The following is a 21231-nucleotide window of genomic DNA, read 5'->3' on the forward strand; positions in this document are numbered from 1 at the left end:
CCGAGAACACGTATTTTCTCCATAATTGTTCACAACAAATTAACAACTGAGCATATAAAAATTTCGAAAAGTGGCAACTCATTTCAACTTTTCGATGCCGATTTCCACTTTATGTAATACATATATAGCTATCTCACAATAAAATCCATTAAAACTATACCCTTCCCCCTCTTGTTTTTTTTTTTGAAAAAATATGGAAAATTTTTACATTTTTAATTTTGGTGTCCAAAGTTTGATTTTGATTCCGTTTATATTACTCTACTACTTGGAAATCCCTCTTTCATTCCATTCTTATAATAAAGCAGAACTATTAGTAAAAATAAAAAAAAAATACTAGCCACCATTTGCGACTAGCTATTACCCCACCATCTATGTTTTTTTTTTTTTTTTTTTTATAATTGGAAAATCATTTCTCCTGGCACAAAATCTGTTGTGATTTCGCCACTTTTTTCCATATTAAATTATTTTTTAATGGTCACATGAATTTCATATCAAATCAATGAGGCCCTTCTCTCAATCGCTGAAAATATTTCAAAATTTTTACTTCCCTGTTCATTCCCTGTTTGAAAAATCCTTGGCAGAATTTGAAGTCATAATCAAAAAAAATCTAATTAGCCTATTTTGCCAATTTCAATTTCGCACGAACGCTCATGAGTCCTCGATATGTCATTAAGAGTAATTTGTATTTTCCACATGCAGTTTTTTGAAAAATATTGTAAAATAATGCATAGACAGAATCTCCAATTTTACTAAATGGATAGATTTCTCCCAATCTTTACCTCTAATATATCTCGCCACCTTGCAAACATAACAAACCAATCAGAATGCTCTACGATTAGTATCAGTCATAATCTAAAGGAGTGCTTTCTTTCATTTTGATAGGATGTTTTTCATCAAAATTCGCCGACATGATTTCATTAATATCATTAATATGGTCGCTGAAGAACAGCTGATTAATAAGATTAATTTAGTCATGTCAGCCAAAATAGTTACAGTAAAATATGTAAAAGTTGAGCAATGAGATAGAGAATTCTGCTTACTTAGCTATATTTCAAAGAGTTGAAATCGTCAAGCTGGCGTTGAAACTTAGCAAAATCATTCCAGTTATTGAGGCTGAAGGTTATATGAAAGTTTTATCGAGGGATCATAAGCATTCATGGGAAGGAAAATTTTTTGAAATCGTTCAGTGATTGGAGCTAGCTCACACTTCGCACCCTTATACTGTGAATTTTTTTTTTCCGATTCTTCCAAAAAATAGAGGGTACAGGAATGAGAAAAATTTCCAAACGTAACTAGGAGCCATGATAATTCCCAAGAAAAAAAAAAGAATTTTGAAATCAGTTTAATGGTTGGGAACGGTAAATTCTGAAGCGAGATTTCCGCTTAGATAATACATTATGAAATTAAGTTTTTTATTTAACTCAAAAATGTAAGAAGAGGAGGGCAGGTTGACACTCTTGATGACATATCTTGAGGTCATGAGCTTCCATATGAAGCCAGAATTATCGAAATCGGTTCAGTGATCTTGGCCGGAGAATTCAGATGCCAGATTTTCTTTATTATTTTTATATACATACTTAGTAAACATGCATTTTTTAGTATATTAAAATGCAGAAAATAATTTTTTATCAAAATTCTGGAGATTAAATTAAAAGACGATGCGTTCAAATCATAATGAAAAAATTTATTCTCAATGCATGCCGTCTGAAAGTATATTTATAAGGATCCTTTAAACGTTAAAATGCTTTATTATGAATGCTTTTAAATCTTAATTTATTCAAAGTCTTTCTGTCGGCATCAGATTCAAAATTTAAAAATTTGCTTTGAAAAATTTTAGAAAGGAAAGTAGAACCAGTTAACTTTTTTTATTTATATCAATATACCATTGCCCAATTATTCTGAAACTTCATAAAAAGAAAAATGTACGTTTAAAATCACTAAATAATTTCTTATGACAGGATTTGAATTTTTAAAATTCTTGAATTTTTTTTTCTTCTTTTTATGGAAGTGAACTCATGACATGTTGTTATGTCGTGATTAAATAAACCGGTTATATCATTCAGTAAGTTGTTTTGCATTGTCCGGTGACGGCAAACACATTTTCTTCCAGCAAAATAAAAAATGCATTCACTACGAGTGAGACTGGCGTCACGTGAGTAAAATAGTTTTTAATTCTCACTCTAAAAATAATTTTTGTACACATTTCCTTTGGAAAAGTAAAATGTAATAAAGAACATCCATTAATTTAATTAATCCCTATAGCTTATTTTAATCCCTCCACTTTAATTCCTTTTTCTTTTTTTATCTCTACTTTGGTGTTTTTTATATTCATGATGTGTTTTAACATGCAGCAGAAAAAAAAATTTGAAAATGTTTTTAATCGGGAGACAGTATTCTTTCCTAATGCGTTTTAACCGTTTCTGATTGCAGGTGTAAATTTTTTATTTACTTGATTTCAGTTAATACGGGCTTTTTTATTTGCATCTAATTTAATAAAGAATTAATTTTTTATTAATTTCTTATTGATCATTCGTTTATGTATTAGCCAGGATTAGCTCTAAAACTGGAAAGGAATATTCTCGCATCTCATTTTTTCTCCTTCTTTTATTGATTATTCTTCATTGGATTCATATTTTAATGAGGAACTGCTTATTTTGTTCACTTCTAAGAAACTAAACCTTAAGTTTACAATTTTCAAAAAAATAAATTTTTACATTACTGTTTTTGATTATATTTTAGATTATTTATTTTCTTATCTAACTGTATATCCATCTCCTTGGATTCAATTCATATACCTCAAACTCACATGATAAACGTTAATGTATATCTCATCTAAAATATATTTTACGTTGACATCCCTATGACATCCCTTCTCTTTCAAAATTAATTTAGGGAGGCATATTTGGCATGTGTCTCTTGAATGTGAATTGATTCATTGAAATATCAGGACATATATTGCATTTCAATAATATATTCGAATAATTTCTAAGACTATGTTAATACTTTCTGTGATCAAGCTAAAACTTTTTTTATTTCTAAACTGTAAGTAATTTTTTTTTCATTCATAAGTTTAGTTTGAAAGTTCGATACCCAAAAAAAAAATATATAAATGTATTTGTGATGTTTGGCTACTGTTGGCAGTAACTGAGGGGATTTTTTAACGTAATTTTCTAGCTGCGAAAGTCTGTATCCTGAAAATAAAGGAACATGAGTGTCGGCCACCGGAGAGAGGAGGTGATTTGTCTTGTTTTCTTCGCTGGATATTTTGAAAAAGTTATATTTTAGTGTGACATACTGCACTAAAATTCAAAAGTGTGTTCCTTTTTTTGTGCACATATAAATAGAATATATATGCATGTATTTATGGACTTATATTTCTAAAATCTGGTGTTCTAGTTTCAAAAAAGAAAGATGCATCACAGTATTATTAAAATATTTCGCTTTAAAAAGCAGCTATGAAAGTACATGTGTCCAGCCAAATGAAATCGGAGCGACATATTTGAAGTGTATCTCGAAAGCATAAATTATGATGGATTTCTCCTTCTCCATATGATAAGAAAATATCTGAAACTATGAAAGAAAGACACTCAATTTTTTTTGTCTTAAGTATATATTTGATATGTTACAAAGAACAGAAATGGAATATTCAAGTGATCAAGCACAGTTGTTATTTCAAAGACAAAAAGAAAAAACGAGACAAAACATTCTAATGTTTAGTTATTAGTTTGTTGGTTAAACAAGAAAAAGAAAGTAACAATAGGTTTGGTACAGTTAATTAAACTATCTTAAGTTCATTAGTGTGAGGCACAGATTCAACGATATCATGTCTCACTTACAAAGTTCAAAATTTTACTGATGCGTTTGACAGATGAAATTAAAAAAATGATGCATTGATAAAAATTGGAGAGAAGAAATTTGTTATAATTATAACACTTCCCCAGTTATAAAGATATTGTAAGAGAAAAAACACACTTGTTGTTATGCTTTTAAAGTACAAACACTAAATATGCCCCTATGAATTCATAACTTGTCCATCACTGGACACTATAAATTATATCATCTTTTCTGTACAGAGAAATCAAATGAATATACAATAGATCGGTAAAAAGAAGGACCATAATTGCAATTCTTTCAGTGACTAAGCAAAGATAAATAGATTAATCTAGAGATTTAAATATAAATTTGAATGCAATGTACATTTTAATTTGAAAAATTCTACTAACTATAATCGTTCTACATGACTAGCAAAAATCGCTACTTTAATGATCACACAAAAACTGCATCATCAAAACAAAGCACAAAACAATGGCTTTGCGAAGGAGTGGCAAGGGGTCTAGGGGGCCCTTCTTAAATGGCGCAATGGAGATAAAGAGTTTATGTATTTATGTCACTTTTTAAAGTCAAATATGATGAGATGCCGAAAAAATGATTCCTTGCGCCAAGAGCCATCTACACTTTCTAAGTCATAGACGATTATCAGGAGGGGTGAGAAAATTCTACTACGCCCTTGACGCCACTTTCCCTCGCAACACCACTGACATAAAATTATTTCGTTGAAAACAAGATACAATGAAATATTTAAATCACTAAATGTGCTTATTTAACAAATATTAAGCAGCTTTTAATGCTTTGCATAATGGATTTTGTAACGGATTAACTGTAACTATTAACAAATATACACACCCAATGCATTTTAAATTACCATTCTAATAATCAAGGAAAACTGCAGATTGTGCATGCATTCTTTTTATACTAAAGAATTGAAAAGTTTTGTTTCTCTAAAAAGAAAATATTTTGTGTGGAGTGATCTGTATAAATGCATCATGTTTTATTTATTTGAATCATAAATAATAACATTTGTTTAAATAAAATAACAAAATAACATTTAACAAGTAACAAGAAATATAAATCATTGATAACAAATTATTTTTCTGAGTGTATGTGGACAGAATGCACAGAAAACTTTGGCAGGCGAAAGATGTGCTGCTTTTGTGCGGTTAAAGTTAAGAGACGACCCAGAAAAGAAACACATTATCTCATTAACAAACATTTCATAGTATTAATTATTTATCTGATTAAAAACTATTAAATTTTGCTAAATTTTGGGAGCATTATCAAGCAACCATTACGTGAATTTCATTACAAAATCCACTCCTTAGGCTTTTAAACATAAACTACAAGCAATGTGCTCTTGTTTCCTTAACGAAGTTATTTATAAAATAAACGCTTAGAAACATCAATATGAAAATGTCCTCATATAGAAGTAAAGCATAAACAATAGGTTTTACAAAACACGCTCAAATGTTTAAACAGAATTTCAGTTGCAAAAGATATAAAAGTTTCTTAAAAAAGTAAAAATTATATATGCAGTTATGAAATTATATAAATCATATATGCATTTAATAAAGGAACTAGGCTGTCTTCTTAATAAATTTGAATAGACCTTTAAACTTCTATAATTTCAGCAAGAACAACATATTTCATGAATAAATTAAGTATGCGTTTAACAGTGGAAATGTCTTCTTATGGCTTATCTAGACTTGTGTGCATAAACTTTTAAACTCCCTTACAGTCTCTCAGAAAGAAACGCATTTTCGTAATTCCTTTTTTGAATAAAAATCTCTTATGAACTTATAAAGCTACGAGAAAACCACATCAACATATTTACAAACTGAATTCATCAAGAAAGAAATACTAATGCTAAAAAAATTTAGAAAATTTTGTTCTATATCATTTTATTAAGTGTCATTGACTCCTAAATTTCTTTATTTTTTAAGCTTAGATTTCATAAGAAAATTCCCAATCTTATTAGAAATGGAAACTAATTTAAAATATAATTTCGATTAAATCAATTTTTACATTTTATTATGAAGGAAAAAAATTGAGCACATTTATAATTCTTCAAGAATAGAATAAAAATCTAAAGCACCGAAGCAGCAACTTTTCAAACCTAACTAAGCATAAAGCAATGCTAGAAGACGGAATCGTAGGCATTTCATTTTCAATATATTCAATGGTATGTTGTATTTATTTATTATACATATTTACAAACGCTCTGACTTCAAAAAAGAGCCTTCCACCTTGTTTTAATTGCAATGTACACATTTAAATATGTCGAATTATGTCACAAACAGAATATATACAATGATAAAAATTACATTTTAAATTTTCGTTTTTTATTTTTAAATGCAAATTTCTATGCTTTTGAAAAACGAGCTTCAAGAGGAGTAAATCTAATTTTTGGAAAAATGACTGATAAAATCAAAGCTAGTTGACTCCAAACTCCGAGTGACAATGATTTGACACATTAACATGAATTAATTTCTCGACTAACTAGATATACTATAAGTTTCAGCATAACGCCAAAAACACTTTACTCATTTAAGGAAGTCCTAATTCTAACATATTTTACATTTAAAAATATCAAACACTAAGAAATTCAAGCAATCAGCACTGAATGTTTTACAAGGCTATCTGCCTTCGAGTGGATCTCAAGCTCAACAACCTTGCATTATTCGCAATGACATAGAATGAATACTTCATTCATTTTTGAAAAAGAATTAATGACTTAAAATTGTAGATGAAGATTAAAGTCAAATCCGCTACTCAAAATGATGACTAGATTTGAGGTAAAGATGCAGAATAAAATGTGTAAGGAAAACATTTTGCGATTAAATGTCCAGGCAATAGAGAATGCCATAATATATTGTTGGGAAGCACTTTCCATCCAATGCCTGAAAGTGGCAACGAGAAGAAAAATTATATTTTAAAAATTGGTTAGTTAGTAGAATTATTCTTTTAACTTGACAGTGAGTCTACACAGTTTCTTAAACAGAAGGAGTTATCTTGATGTAGTAGAAAAATAGGTTACTCTAAACACTGGACCCCACATTGTATACATTTATATAGTCACAAAATATCTAAAACTTTGGTCTTGTGATGAATTAGCTCTTAGACTTGTAATAAAAAGTGTTGGGTTGACGGTAAAAATATCGCAAATCGGTGCTTTTGAGCACAATTTTAGTATTCCGCTTTTAATGAATAACTGCATAAAGCAACATGAGGACAAATTATATCATATTGAGGCACGTTTATTTTTGATATCATCATAAGGGAAATAAAGAGCTGAATTAGCTTGTACAAGGTTGCCTTCTTGTGGTTGATCACTAATGACCCTACTTTCGCCACCCAAAACGTTCATAGGCAATAAGTGAATTTTATTGTTACTGGGTGTCTTGCGGAAATACCCGTTCTTTGCCGTCCGTTTGTGTCCGTAACAAGTGCATGAGCACACGGATGTAATTTCGTCGACTTCCGAAGACAGATTCGGATCATGACCAGATATTATGGATCCATTCGCAGTTATGACGTCTCCTTCTAGCCTAACGGCTTCCTGTGCTGCTGTTTGGGCTTCAGCTTCGTCCCGTCTTTCATCTTCTGTATTCATAGTCATGAAACGCAGCACCAGAAGGTTCATGGCTGCAGAAACTACCGACAGTCCAAATAGGATAAAGACGAGACTGAAGGCCACGTACTCAGGTTTGCTTTGTAAAGCGCTCTCTTTTTGAAGAGCTACATAGTCTCCGAAACCTATAGTCGTTAGAGTTATGAAGCAATAATAAAACGCATCAAAGTAGTCCCAACGCTCATATTTAGAAAAGGCTGCTGCACCGGTCGTCATAACAACAGTCGATAGGATAGAGACCAAGCAAATCAGGTTCGTCTCAGATACTTCAGTGTTTCTCATCTTGAGACAACGTTTCCCATGTTTCAGTAAGTAAGCCACAAAAGTGTTCAGACGTTCACCAATGCTCTGGAACATTACCAGGCCTAAGGGAATTCCAGCTAATGCGTAGAACATACAGAAGGTTTTGCCTCCCCAGGTGGCTGGGGTTGAATGTCCATAACCTGAAAAAGAAAATCAAACTTAGAGACATTATCACTTTAGGATTTCATAACAAAAAAAGCAACAAAATCCAAGTCGTCTCATTTAGCAAATAGATGATTAAAAGCCAAAGCTTTATTTCGTGTAGAAAGAAATGATAACATCTAAATAGGAATATATTATGTTTCTTTTTAATACACCTTGGGCATCAACAAAATAACAAAGCTGAAGTTTTTTAAAATCCTTTAACTATTGAAGAAACAAAGAAATTCTGATCAAACAAATTATTTCTACGATAGATACTAAATAGATCGTTTTGATTCTCTTGCTTATACGTTAGAAGCAACTATTTTAAATCCTGTACCAAAACTTTTTTTTAAATAACTTAGTCATTATTGGTCACATTGCTCAAATGGTATTGCGGCGCATATATTGATAAAGGAGATTTTTATTCTGTTACAGGTAAGACTTTTTCTAACAACTTTCGAGCATTAATTATTTTTCTTATTTTTAGAATTGGTTGCTTTTAACAATCTATTGGCAATATAAGTATCCAAACTAGAATGTATTAGGTAAAAGCATGTATTAATTAACCAAACCAAGTTTTGGCAACGAATTTCAAATTTCCCTTTTTTTTTTTTAACTCTGCTTTTAAAACATTCCCAGGTACTGTTATCTCAAAATACTTCACTGACTAAAAGAGCAAAAAATTATTCAATTTTATAAATTCCATTAGTAACCATATTTAATTAATGCTTCCATAAGAAAAAGCATTCTCAAACACTTGCAAAACAAACAAGAATAAAAATTCTAAAAATGAAATTTTCCGTGACTTTATCGAGAATGACTTTATTAATTTGTTTCCTTCTTCGGGAATTTGAAGATAATAGATTATGCAAAAGATCATTATGCTGTGGTAAAGACAGAGCAACGACCTGTTATCTGACTGACTCGAGAAAGTTTACTTTACAGTTAAGTAATGGATTTCAAGAACTTCGTTAACTATTTTATTAGCAGCAGTTTCAAAGAGAACAAAAAAAACTTATATGATTGATCTTGATTTTTTTCTAATAAAAAAAACTATTGTATTACCTGCAAGACATTTTTCTCATCTAGCAATTAATCAGATAATTAATTCAATCATTAATTTTTTTAACTTTAGCATCTTTCAAATTTTTATACTAATTACTTTTTTCATTTTGCCTTTAATATCAACTATTAAAATGAACTATTTAATCACTGTGAATAATATGTGTCAATGTATTATAATAATACTATGAAACTCCTAGTATTTATTCATTGCTGAAAATTGCTAATTCATTGCTAATTTATAAATTATAATTTTATAAATTTATTTACATGTCATTTTTTAACATTTTCAGAAAATAATCACTTTATAAATGAATACATTTGCCAGACCAAATTTTTCAACCAATTTTTTGACTATTAGATCCAGAAGTTATGAATGATAATTCAATGAGCTCTTTCGTAATCTAATGATTTAGAGTATAATAATTAGATTCCTTTATTCAAATAAATAACATATTAAACAATCTTTAATTCCCGAATTAACTTAAAATTTATCCAAAGTATACAGTCTTTAACAATTCATCGAATATAAAGGCATGGCTATAAAGCATTAGTTTAGCATTTTCTCCAAAATGCGTCGGCGTTCTTAGTCCCAAGATATAATCAGTTATTCATTAAGAAACTGTAAAATTCTCAAGAGTTTTCCACGTCTTTCGCATCTGTCAACTTGATAGTCAATTTAGCAACGAAGCTGCAACTTTTACTTTGTCACGCAATGCTGAATTCGGTTCATCAAGGCTGGTAAAACTAAGGCAGTTCCTGATAAATTTTTCGCTGAGTCACACAAATTCCTTTTCTCTTAGTCAGCTTTACATTGCTTTATCGTGAAACATGACATTATGAATGCCAATAACGAAAATATCTTATTGAAGCAAAGATTATTACTTAAAATTTCAGCAAGGAATATTTTATGAATTGAAACATGCATCATTTTAAAACAGAGAAGCATGGTTATCTAAGTTAATTCAAAGAATTTCGAATATGGAGATATTATTGACAGATTATTAATGATATAAGACAGATGTAATTATTTAATGATGTTCCTTTTTTCATAGGATATTTCATATTGTTTCTGAACTGAATTTAAAAATATGTTACATTAAATTGGAAACGTGACAGCAGTAAATAGGCAATACATATCTGAATGAGCGAATATTTATTCCTATCACATTTAAATTTTACACTGATGTGCATGGCACTTATATCCAATTATAGATAATTAAACCTGTCTATCCTAAAATCTCATACGTGCTAAGCAATAAAATCATTTCTCAAAAAAGAAAGAGTTTTTTTAATTAGAAACAAAAGAAATTCATATATAAAGTTACCTGTGAAGGAAAAAATTGTGACGGTATTGATGTAATAAGAATTTATCTAGCATTTTCTTTTAAGCGAAGATAATTTTCAAACATTCATATCAGATAATTAATCAAACTTTAACTTTCTTTATATAAGGTGGGGTTTGATGAATCCCTAGCTTTTGAACCAATGCGGGAATCGCCTTTATTTACATCATATACAGAAAGTTAATTGATCTTTACTTTAGCGTTTCCTTTAGTGTTTTATTTTTTCTGCTATCTATTTAAATAGCACTTTCTGTTTTAGGAAAGCTTAGTCATATTAATCTAAGAGTCCATAGAATATTTATGATAGTTGTAGATTATATGAATTCTGTATCGAACTTTAAGCTTTTAAGTTGAAAAATACGGTAATGCGATATGCGTATGACACACCAGATTGATAGTTCAAGAGTTATTAGATTTTGATTGAATTTGATGTAATATTTCACTGCTAATCATCGGCAATATTGATTTGAAATATCATGAATTTGTTTTTTAAAAATATAAAAGCCTTGATTGATTAAATTGAAAGGTATAAAAAAAATGACCATTTATTTAAAATTTATTCAGTTCGACTAAATCCAGATTTAAAAAATTAGATCTTTGTAACACTGATCAACAAGTATTGCAGGAGGATCATTAATTTCACGAAATTCCAACAAAAATTTAGAAATCACCCAAAGGTTAACATTTTGCCTAAAAACGTTTAAATCTCAGCACAGCAATAGCAAAGTAAGAACAAATCGGTAAGGTCGAATTGCAACGGGAACCAATGAGATTAAATGCTCTTATTTACAGAAGGAGCTAATTTGCATACATACTAGAAAGAAAGAATTCAATGCTGCAGACGCTTATCGATTTCAAAGCAGTGAAAATCAAATTATCTGAGATTGAAAAATTCGAATCCGTAAGATTAAGGTCAGGTTTCATTGCTACCAAGCCACTAAAATCGGCAGCACTGATGATGGATTCAGCAGTAATGATGTTTATTATTCTTGTACTGGAAGACATGTGTGATTTAATTTTTAAATATCACATTTGACCATTCTGAGCCATTCTTCTTATATTGTTAAATAACTGGAATTATATCTTAATTCTAATATCTTCTTAATGATGACAGTATCATTAATTTTCCTTTAGTTCTGCATCTAAATGATCAAAATCCTTTATCAATCATATTTGATATAAAAACTTGTGAAACTTATTTTTTAAATAGTTTTATCAATTTATTTCAATTCGTATTCACCGACTCAACGAAAACAAAGCATTTCATAATCTCATAACTCCCTAACTAATTTGCTTTTCATATTAACTAATTAGATTATTCTTCCGTTTCGAGAATGTGCTTCGTATTAATTCAATTAAGAATCAAAAAATACTTAGGTTATTTATAGATTATGTCTTACTTTTGTACCAAACTATAGTATCTTTAAATGGTTTCATTTCAGTCTATAAGTTAAGAAGTGTTTATTCCATGCCCTGTGACGCACGAGCACGGCGATTAAGGGTTAATTAGGAGTTGATTAGTATCCCTAAATAATAATTACAAAACATCGATTATTTTTAATAAATTTTTTTCTGAAATTATTGGTTTAAGAATGTAAAATATGATGTATTATCTTAAAGCCAGTCATTTTCCATAAAACGTCTTTATTTTCAGAAAATTATGTACGCAGTCGGTTAAAGGATAATTATTCACACATAAATGCACTTATGTATACTTATATAGTATACTTATTATCATTTATAAAATTAAAGCTACTTATAAAACTGTCTCTGAGAATGTTAGAATTCTTCCAAAAGTAAGTTTATTAAATATTAGAAAAATCGTCCAAAAATATATCATCATCTTTTATGGATTGTATTTTTAAAAAGGGTGTATTAAGTCTAGCATATAAACATATATATATTATTTTATGATCCTAAGGCCATGTTTCAATCAAGCTTTATTTTTGTAAAATTAAGGGTTAATTAGGAGCTACGTTTTCCAAGATTTTTAAAGTGGATCGCATCCCTCAGTAAACAGCAAGTAAAGCGACATTAAGGTACTTAATAAATATAATTCTAATGTAAGGTAATAAATATAACTCGATATTTATATTTATTACAAAATGAAATAAATATTTGGAAATCATATGAAATTATCCAATAAGCTTTAAAAATATTTGACATATAACAATCAGGCCTTCAAAAAAATCAGGCCTTCAAATTAGTTATTTTATTCGCAAATTTAAATAAAATCAAAAATATTTTGACAGCTGCTAAAAAAAATGTTCGAAGTATTTTTAACGTTTCTGCCGGATAATAAGAGTATAATTAATTTGTACAATCTGAAAAAAATTAAAATACAAAGAAAAATCTCATTACTCGTATTTACCATAAATATGTCAGATAATCTTTTGTAAATTTAAATACTTCTGATAATGACAGATTTTTAAAGTTCATAAAAAGAAAATGGTGGATATTTTAATTAATTTCTAAAATTAGAAACACTTTGAGAGTTTGATATTTATTAGCTCTAAAAAAAACAGATGGCTTTTAAAAATAACATAGAATTTTTAAATTATGGTTTTATTTTGAAGATTAAAAAATCTATTTATAAAATAAAATAGGCACTTTCTTTGAGCGTTGTTATGCTTCGGTAGATTATTTTTTGAAATCAATACAGAAGAAGTTTTTCAATAATTTTTTTTCAGCCAATGGTATATTTAAATCCCTCTTTTATCTTTTTTCTAAAACAACATTCCATAAATGAGAGGAAATATTTATTTTTTATTTATTGTCAGGTTATTCATTTCTTTAATTTATTTTTTTAAGTCAAAGAGATTTTAAAATAATTTTTTTCAATTTAAGTTCATGAAAAATATAAAAAAGATGATTGTGATTTTTTATATGCATCACTGTGTTGTTTGCTTTCACCATAAAAAATTCCTATTTTAGATTCAACATTTTTTTACATTGAAATTTTTAAATAACAAAAAAATACTGTTAATTATTTTCTATCATAAATGTTTACCAGAAAAATGCTTCATAAAAATTCTGTAGATGTAGCCGATTAAGAAATACGTCACGAATTTAAATACCTCGCATTAATAAAATAGCCCGATATTGCCCCATGAAGCATATGAAAATCATTTACTTCTTTAAAAGGATTTAATTCTCTGATTGTAAAATTATTTTTTATTAAATTTAAGAGGTATTAATAATCTTTAAAAACGAAGTTTTAATCAAATAATTAATACAATTTTATTTATTAATTTGAATTAAAATAAGAATTAACTCAGCATATTTAATTCTAAAAGTTTATTCTAACATTTTTTTACCCTGATTTTCATAGATTTATGATAAAGTTGTTGAAATGTGAAAAATCCATGCTCTGTGGGTTTAAACATATATAGAGTCAGAAATTGGTCTCTTTAAAATCGTAGAATGTGGTTTTAAAGTATGATACTTCAATTAATTTTTTTAAAAAAAACGAAGATAGTTACGGTTGATTCAAATATTTATTTCACATCATTATTATAAATTTAATTTTAAAAAGATTTATAGCCTTATATAAAATAGAATTCAAAATATATAAAATGAAAGAAGAATTTGATAATTTGATGGAAATATATTAAATATGAAATAATAAATAATCTTGATATGAAATAATAAATAGATTGAAGAGAGACTGAAACGGGAAAAAGGAATAGAATAAAATACAATTCTTTTCCTTTTCAAAGAATTTTAAAATCACGCATGAAATAATCTGAGGACATTTGTGTGGCTTAAATGCGCCTGTTTCCGCCCTCATTCTTAACTTGAATGATTTCGTAAAGCTAAGCGCATAAAACTAGAATTTAATATTGGAAGCATACGTGCTAGATACTCTCAAATATACCAAATAATCCATTGAATATTTTCTAGCTTATCGTCAATCTCTTAAGTTCCAGAAATTTTGCTTGTTTTGCACAGGAAAGTTGGAGTACTCAATGAGAACCTATTAGGATTTATACCCTTTTCAGAATTAAATGCTTATGCAGCAACTCTTTGGCATGTTCTGCTCTAAACTCTCAAGCTTTATTCTATTCGAGAGGACAGAGTCCTTTGTCCTGTATGTTTGCGAAATGTATTTCACTCGGGTTGTATATGAATCTTAATGAGCCATTTCCTCTTTAAACCTTATTTCTTTATTTTTAAATGTATCGGAAACTTAAATATTCTGTATACGTAGCCCAGTTTTGCGAACTTGGATCTTAGTTACCTGATGAATATAATTTGTTTGCCTCTGTAGAAGAGTAATTGATATTTTCTTCTTCTCTAGATAGGTAATAAACTATGAAATAATCAGTAGAGATGATTACGAAGTTCACTTGCCATGTATAATTTCAGAATTTTCACATATTTTACTCATGATAAAATGATGATACTTTGTGACTCTTCTAGTTATTTTTTTTTCTTTTCAGAAAATAATGAAGTTAAATAATTTCAACAACAGATAAATAAGTATAGACTCTGTTGTATCAAATACCTAGGCTCCTGAAAAACAAAAATGAGAAATTCATGAAAAGGCCAGCTTGGCTGTTTAATGTCTGGGATACGTTTGTTAGCAACACGACCGCCCTAAATCTTCTTCCTTTATTTTAAAGAACATGCAAACACCCCAAAAGAAAAAAAAGTAAATATCTCAAAAATATTTTATATTAAAAAAACTAGACAAGACAATGAGAGTTTCATACCCTCAATTAGGTTTCAAAAATGAATAATGGTTAAAGACAGCATTTTTGTTGTAACTTGGATGTGTTATTTGGTGTTACATTTTTTGTTTGGTGCAGAATTCATATCATTTACCTTAACATTCATAATATATTATTCAATAAGCATATTATGTAGCATAAACGAAACTTTTTTTCTAAAGTTCAAGCAATTCAGAGATTCATAACAAGTAAGATATAAAAGGACAAAAAAAAAATGACTTTATATAATACACACTCAGGTAATCGAAATATCTCACAATAGCGTTGGTATCTTTTAGCTTATACACCTAAGAAAGTTCAAAAGCTACTTCACTCAAGTAATCTGAAATAAATCATGTGTAAGTACCTTATCCATAACAATATTTATTTTTGGTTCCTTTTGCCTTATCCGCCTGAGAAAAGTTCAAAAGTGAAAAGTTCAGTTATATGCAACAAATCACCTGCTAGTCTTTATCATTTCGTCTCACGTAAAAACGATATTAAATGCATAAAAGTTTACCTCTGGGATATATTTACTAGCTTTAAGATTTTAAGAAGAAAGAGAGAAAGATTCTGTTCAAATATTCACTCAATCTACCAAGATATATGAGTCATTTACCATGTGGGGAGAATTCTTTTTTCGGTTTTTCCCCAGATTATAAAATAATCAAGACCAGGGAAATCATGATTTCCTACCCTTGCTAAATAATAAACTAGAAACTAAAAGCAGCACGTGGGAATGACGAAACAATCTTTCCTTCAACCCAGTAAAGCTGTTCCCAGGCATTGTTTGTAGCGTTGAAATGTTTATAAACATTCGTCGGACCAGACGATTATTGTAGTCACTTGGGGAACGTACAAAGACAGTCAGGTGTTACGACTTTTCGCTAGTAGATTTCCTTGGGGACCCTAAGAAAGCCGAAGAGATAGCGAATATTATAGAACAACTAGCAGAACTAAATTTATGGTGCAGAAATTCGGATCCCTAAAATCTCGTTTTGTCAAAAAGGAATTGCACCTCTTAGAAGAGAGCTGTGTGGCGAGTGGATTCAGATTGGTTTGAAACATGGTGAAAATTAGATTACCTGTTTTGTTATGTTTGAGTTGAAACTTCGCTTTGAAAAACTTTTATTTGTTTGATTTAATCTTTTTCAAAACTAACTAAAAGCAGGAGGAGTTTATTATTAAATTTTGTTCAATCAAGTAGCATTTCGTAACTAGTTTCCTAAAGACGGGGAACTTGGAGGTGTATTCGTGCCTTTCTGTCAGAGTAAAAATAGTCTCTAATAAGTTCCTTGTATTTTTAAAAGTAATTGATACGTTTAGATGCAATTAGGCTCAAGCGCTATTGCCCGATATTCTAGATATATAGATTAAAATTCTGTATTTCAAAAAAAGGGTTCATTTTATTGAGTTTTTTTTCTTTTCCTTTTCCTTTGTTATAACCCTGAAATACATAGGCAATTTGTAAGTTAGTTAATTTTTATGTCATGTCCATACGGATTGTCCTTGTGTCCGGTTATTTTATGCTTCCGTTTTTAACGTTTTTGAATCGTTCAAAACACTTTTGTTGGTTCTTCCCGAAATTTTATGTTTCCCACATTTAACATTTACACCACGCTAAATAGTTCAAGTGGGGTGAAAAATAATTATAGTTGAGCTGATTTTTTTCCACTTATTTTCATTATAACCTTTGTTTCAATAAAACGTCAATCATAAAAAGCATTTCATTAAATGATATTTCCATTGATTGATAATCTTATGGTATTTTAAAATTCATTATTGAGTAAAATATTAAACAGAAAGATTTTTTTCTGAAAGATTTCAACAATTTATTTACAACAGAAAACTTAATATATACACGTCAAAAATTAGAGTGTGTAGGGAATTCAGAAGTAATAAATCAACACTAAAAGTATTGATATTAATGTCAAATTATAAAATTATAAATTAAATAAATATTAAACAGCGAATTTTTTTATATCATTTGTTGCTTCCATTTTTAAGACCTGATATGAGTAATCAAAATTTTTTGGTGAAAACTCTTTATGATAATCACTAAGATCACTTTAGGACTCTTTATTCCCTCTTAGAATACTCTTTAAGATATCAATTTTTAAATTTAAATAAAAACGAAACTCTAAAACTTCTCGGGGAAAAATCAATGGTTATACATATTTTTAAAAATCTAGTCCCATTTTAAACAGCTTGGTTGTTATGCAAATTATTGCCTCTAAGAGTGTCTTAAGTCTTTTTAAAATTCATATACTGTTTTCATTGCTTCAGGTTGATTTTTTGGAAATTTACGAAGACAATACGACAAAAATTCCTAAAATAAATCTAATCTGACTAAGTAAATGGCCTTTAATCTTGTCTGATGATTTTCTAAAGAATCAAAATATTTGGTTTGCCTTTAAAATTATTCTTCACAAAATATTTGCCTTTATTTTATATCAGTGCTATTTGTGAAGAACGAAATTTAATTTAGTGTTTTTTTATTTCGTATATTTGCAGGAAATTGAGCTCTCTCGCATTTTAATATCTACTTATTTTTTTTTTGAAAATCTGCATTAATTTACTTAAATCTTAAAAGAGAAAATGAAAATTTTATTTACCATATTTTTTTTCTATTTCTGGAAAATCTATAGAGCAAGTATTCGCAAGAAATCAAATTCAATCGCATTTTATAGCAATTTTTTTTTCGAAATGCTAAGCAGCATAAAAGCTTCTTCACAGAGAAGACCCCAACGTTTCTTTGAGTTAACTCGATATATACCACTCTCAAGTATAACTGAAAACAAAACAACAGCTTTTGAAATACTTTACATTATCCAAAATTTGAATTTTGAATGTCATCTTACCATATGTAAAAGCGATCGATTTTTCCATCATAGGAAACTAGAAGAGTCGCATCATAAATTTCTGTTTTACGGCTTGTGTTTGTAAGTTCTGGATTACTAGAATTGCATATTGGAGAATCTCTTCAGGAGAAAGTCAAATAAATGTATTCGTAAAAGCTAGATAGCTTTCTCGCTGGATAACTTTTCAGAGGGACTCCTGATTCGGCTGATTTACGAATACAAATCAGGCGCACAAAACGTTTACTCGAGTACATTTCCAATAAAATGGAAAGTAATAGGTTTGAAAGAGTGACTTTTAAAAGTGAAATTTTAGAAGATTTCACCTGATTGGTAAATGGATAGTTTCTATAAAAAAGAGGGGGAAAGATTTTATCTTTAATTGGAACCAAGTGAATCTCAGCTTTCTAGATATGAAATCGAAAAATATAATCAAATCAGTTTTTGAGACGGTTTCAAAGCAAGAGATATATTGCATTAAAATAAAATTTAAGATACGAACCGATCATCACTGTATGAGATCTTTAAAGATGTTCTTCAACAGGCTTCTTAAAAAAATTATCGTGAGTATATATATATATATATATATATATATATATATTAAAAAAAGCAAGGACATTTAGGAAGAAACATTCAACATAAGCATTTAGAACAGCGGCCATAAAAGGTGAAATATTGTATTGCGAAGGTATTGTATTAATAATTGTTCTAAAAATTGATTGGAAATAAAATCATCCTTGTTTAATTTATTTAGATTTGTAAATTATCATCATAATGTAAAAGAGAGTCAAATTTTTTATTGTGTTAAAAAGTTACAATGTATTTAAATTCTATTTATATGAAATATTAATATGATGTCCTGAAAGATTTTTATATAGCTTTTCTTATGTTAAAATTCCAAAGGTGTTTTTTTAAACAGATAGATATTCTTAACTTATATTTAAATAAGTTGTTTACTTATAAAATAAAATCAAGCTTATTACTTGTCAAATATTTAAGAAAAAGCTTTGTTTTTATTTAAGTTGCTCTATATGTTTCATTTTTTTTTTGTTTGCTGAGATGCTTTCTCCTCTATTTTCGTCGTTTTGGCTGTTTATGTTTGTCTCTGAAAGGTATCTACTTTATCATTAAATGCAGTTCTTAAAGTTTGGTTCAGGGTTCAGATTCAGGTATAATTTTTTGGTAATGCCATTTTACTCTGAGGAGTTCTTTACCGATGATTGGTATTGAAGGGGTGGGGGGTGGGGGTCATGTGCCTCTCTGGAATGGCAGCAAAGATCTGGGGACAAGATGTTTTTTTAGAAGAAACGATATTTGGCTTCCGAGAAGAAACTAGGTAATAGAAATGAAAAGGAGTTCCAATTCAGGGCGCCTAGGGAGAGTATTTCTTAAACAGCTTGCCATGGGAGTGTCCGTGCGTCTCTCACAGTGGGCACGGAGGAGAGGAACATGTCAAAAGATAGCTACTAACTCTGATTGAAAAGGATCTGCGATCCGCTACCTTTGCCCCTCGGCTATTGGCTATATTCCTGAGATTCCACTTGTGAAGGAAGATGATGATCATCTTTGATCCTAGAGCTCCTGTCAGAATATCCAAGATGTGAAGGAAAAAATCGACTGCAGATTGGCTCTATGCCCTTCACAAGGCTTCTTATCTTGATCCTGACGGACTTAAGAAAATTTTAATTTTAATTTTCTTTTCTCTTATCAATAGCATGGAGAGACTGTATAAAAGCAATTTCTTTACTTTGAACTGCAAATAATGAATGCTATTTAAATTCAAATGATAGTTTTTTTAAAATTTTTATCTAGTTTGAGTTATTTTCCTTATTGTGTTCATTCTGAACCAAGTATTATAACTTAACTTAACTGTTTAATAGGTTTAAATAGGCGGTTTAATGGAACTTGTGTTTCATAGCATCTTGAAAATAAGAAACTGAAACTCTTCTTTTCCTATCTGCTCCTATGTGCAAATAAATGGCTATTAAAATATTTTAATGGGATTTAATTATGAATTGATATCAATAAAAAATTGTATTTTATGAGACTGAAGGCTTATTTAGTTGTTTTTGTATGATCATCAGGATGTTAAATGTTTGAGAAGTAATTGTGACTAGACATTTTCATATTCTACAAGAATTTATCAAGAAATCAAGTATTTTTCCATGCATTTATTTATATTTGCAAATTCATATTTATTATTATTTCAATACATATATCGTGTAACTATTTTTCTGTATATACTTTTGGTATTTTAATAAGTATGTTAAAACAGAATTTGAGATTTATTTCACTTCAAATGTCTTTAAAATATGGCATGATTAACTTATGAGTTAATGCTGATAATAAAAAAAAATATAAAATTAATGATATTTTTATAAATATCTTCTCTTTTGTCGTCTAATGCCGTTTAGAAAATTTTGGCTTAATTATGTAGTAACTAGAAAATTAATTAAAACCACCGCATTAGTTTCAGTTTTAGAAACTTGTTGCAGTACCTTTGAGTGTCAACCGTTTCAGCCACTGCAGCTTCACCATTCTGTTCTCTATAGGCAAGTACATTAACTCACTACAATAATGCACAAAGTAAAATTTTTTTTTCATTCGGGTACACCATATGCAAGTTATCTTAAAATGACATTTCTAAATGTAATAGATAATCCGAGTAAATGTTATAGATAATAAAAAAACTAATTATTTTTGCAGTAAAACATGGATTGTAAATGCATTGGGAATGAGGGTTATTTATCCATAAATTAATCGAAAGAAAAGAATGCGTCAGATAAAATGTACAACACAGATTTAAAGGGAAACAATTTTATAAAATCACAACAACCCAGTTGTATTAAAAACAATCTTTGAATAAATCTTGGAGCACTTAAATATATAATGTTCAAATGACTTGCCATGTGAAGAAACATGCACTTTGCATGCTGTTGTTATTGAAATTCGGTGTTGAGCCGTTGTAAATGTCTTTTCATGCTATTTGTGTTGTTCGTTTTTTCTATTTTTCCTTCTCAGATCTCCCTGTTACGTCCCCACCCGCATTTTTGTTTCCGAAAGACTGTTATTTAATTGCAAGAATAGTTCATGTTCTGTAGCCTGACTTGCTCTTAAATTCTTTAAGTAGCATTTCATGACATTTTTTTTTGTCCAGGAAAATTGGTTGTTTACAGCTTAATTTTAAAAATACAAGCGATTCATTGAAGTTAAAAAAGTTTTAAATTAGTTTATTTCTAAAAAATACCAAAATATTTGCATTAGTGGAACCAAGTGAAAGCATCTAGATAGTAAGTGAATGAAAATTAAATAAATATATTAAATGAATTTTCTTCAACAAA

The 21231-nt window shown here is 29.0% G+C and overlaps 1 protein-coding gene across 1 annotated transcript in view; it reads right to left on the reverse strand.

Moving 5' to 3' along the window:
- Positions 1-4804: 4804 nt before the first annotated feature.
- LOC129958582 (two pore potassium channel protein sup-9-like) overlaps positions 4805-21231 on the reverse strand; it is a 48104-nt gene continuing 31677 nt past the window's right edge. The window contains exon 2 of the mRNA XM_056071161.1: positions 4805-7908. Within this exon, the coding sequence (XP_055927136.1) occupies positions 7076-7908 (833 nt within the window). The 3' untranslated portion in view covers positions 4805-7075. The remainder of the gene's footprint in view (positions 7909-21231) is intronic.

Source organism: Argiope bruennichi, chromosome X1 (assembly GCF_947563725.1).
Source record: "Argiope bruennichi chromosome X1, qqArgBrue1.1, whole genome shotgun sequence".
NCBI lineage: Eukaryota > Metazoa > Arthropoda > Arachnida > Araneae > Araneidae > Argiope > Argiope bruennichi.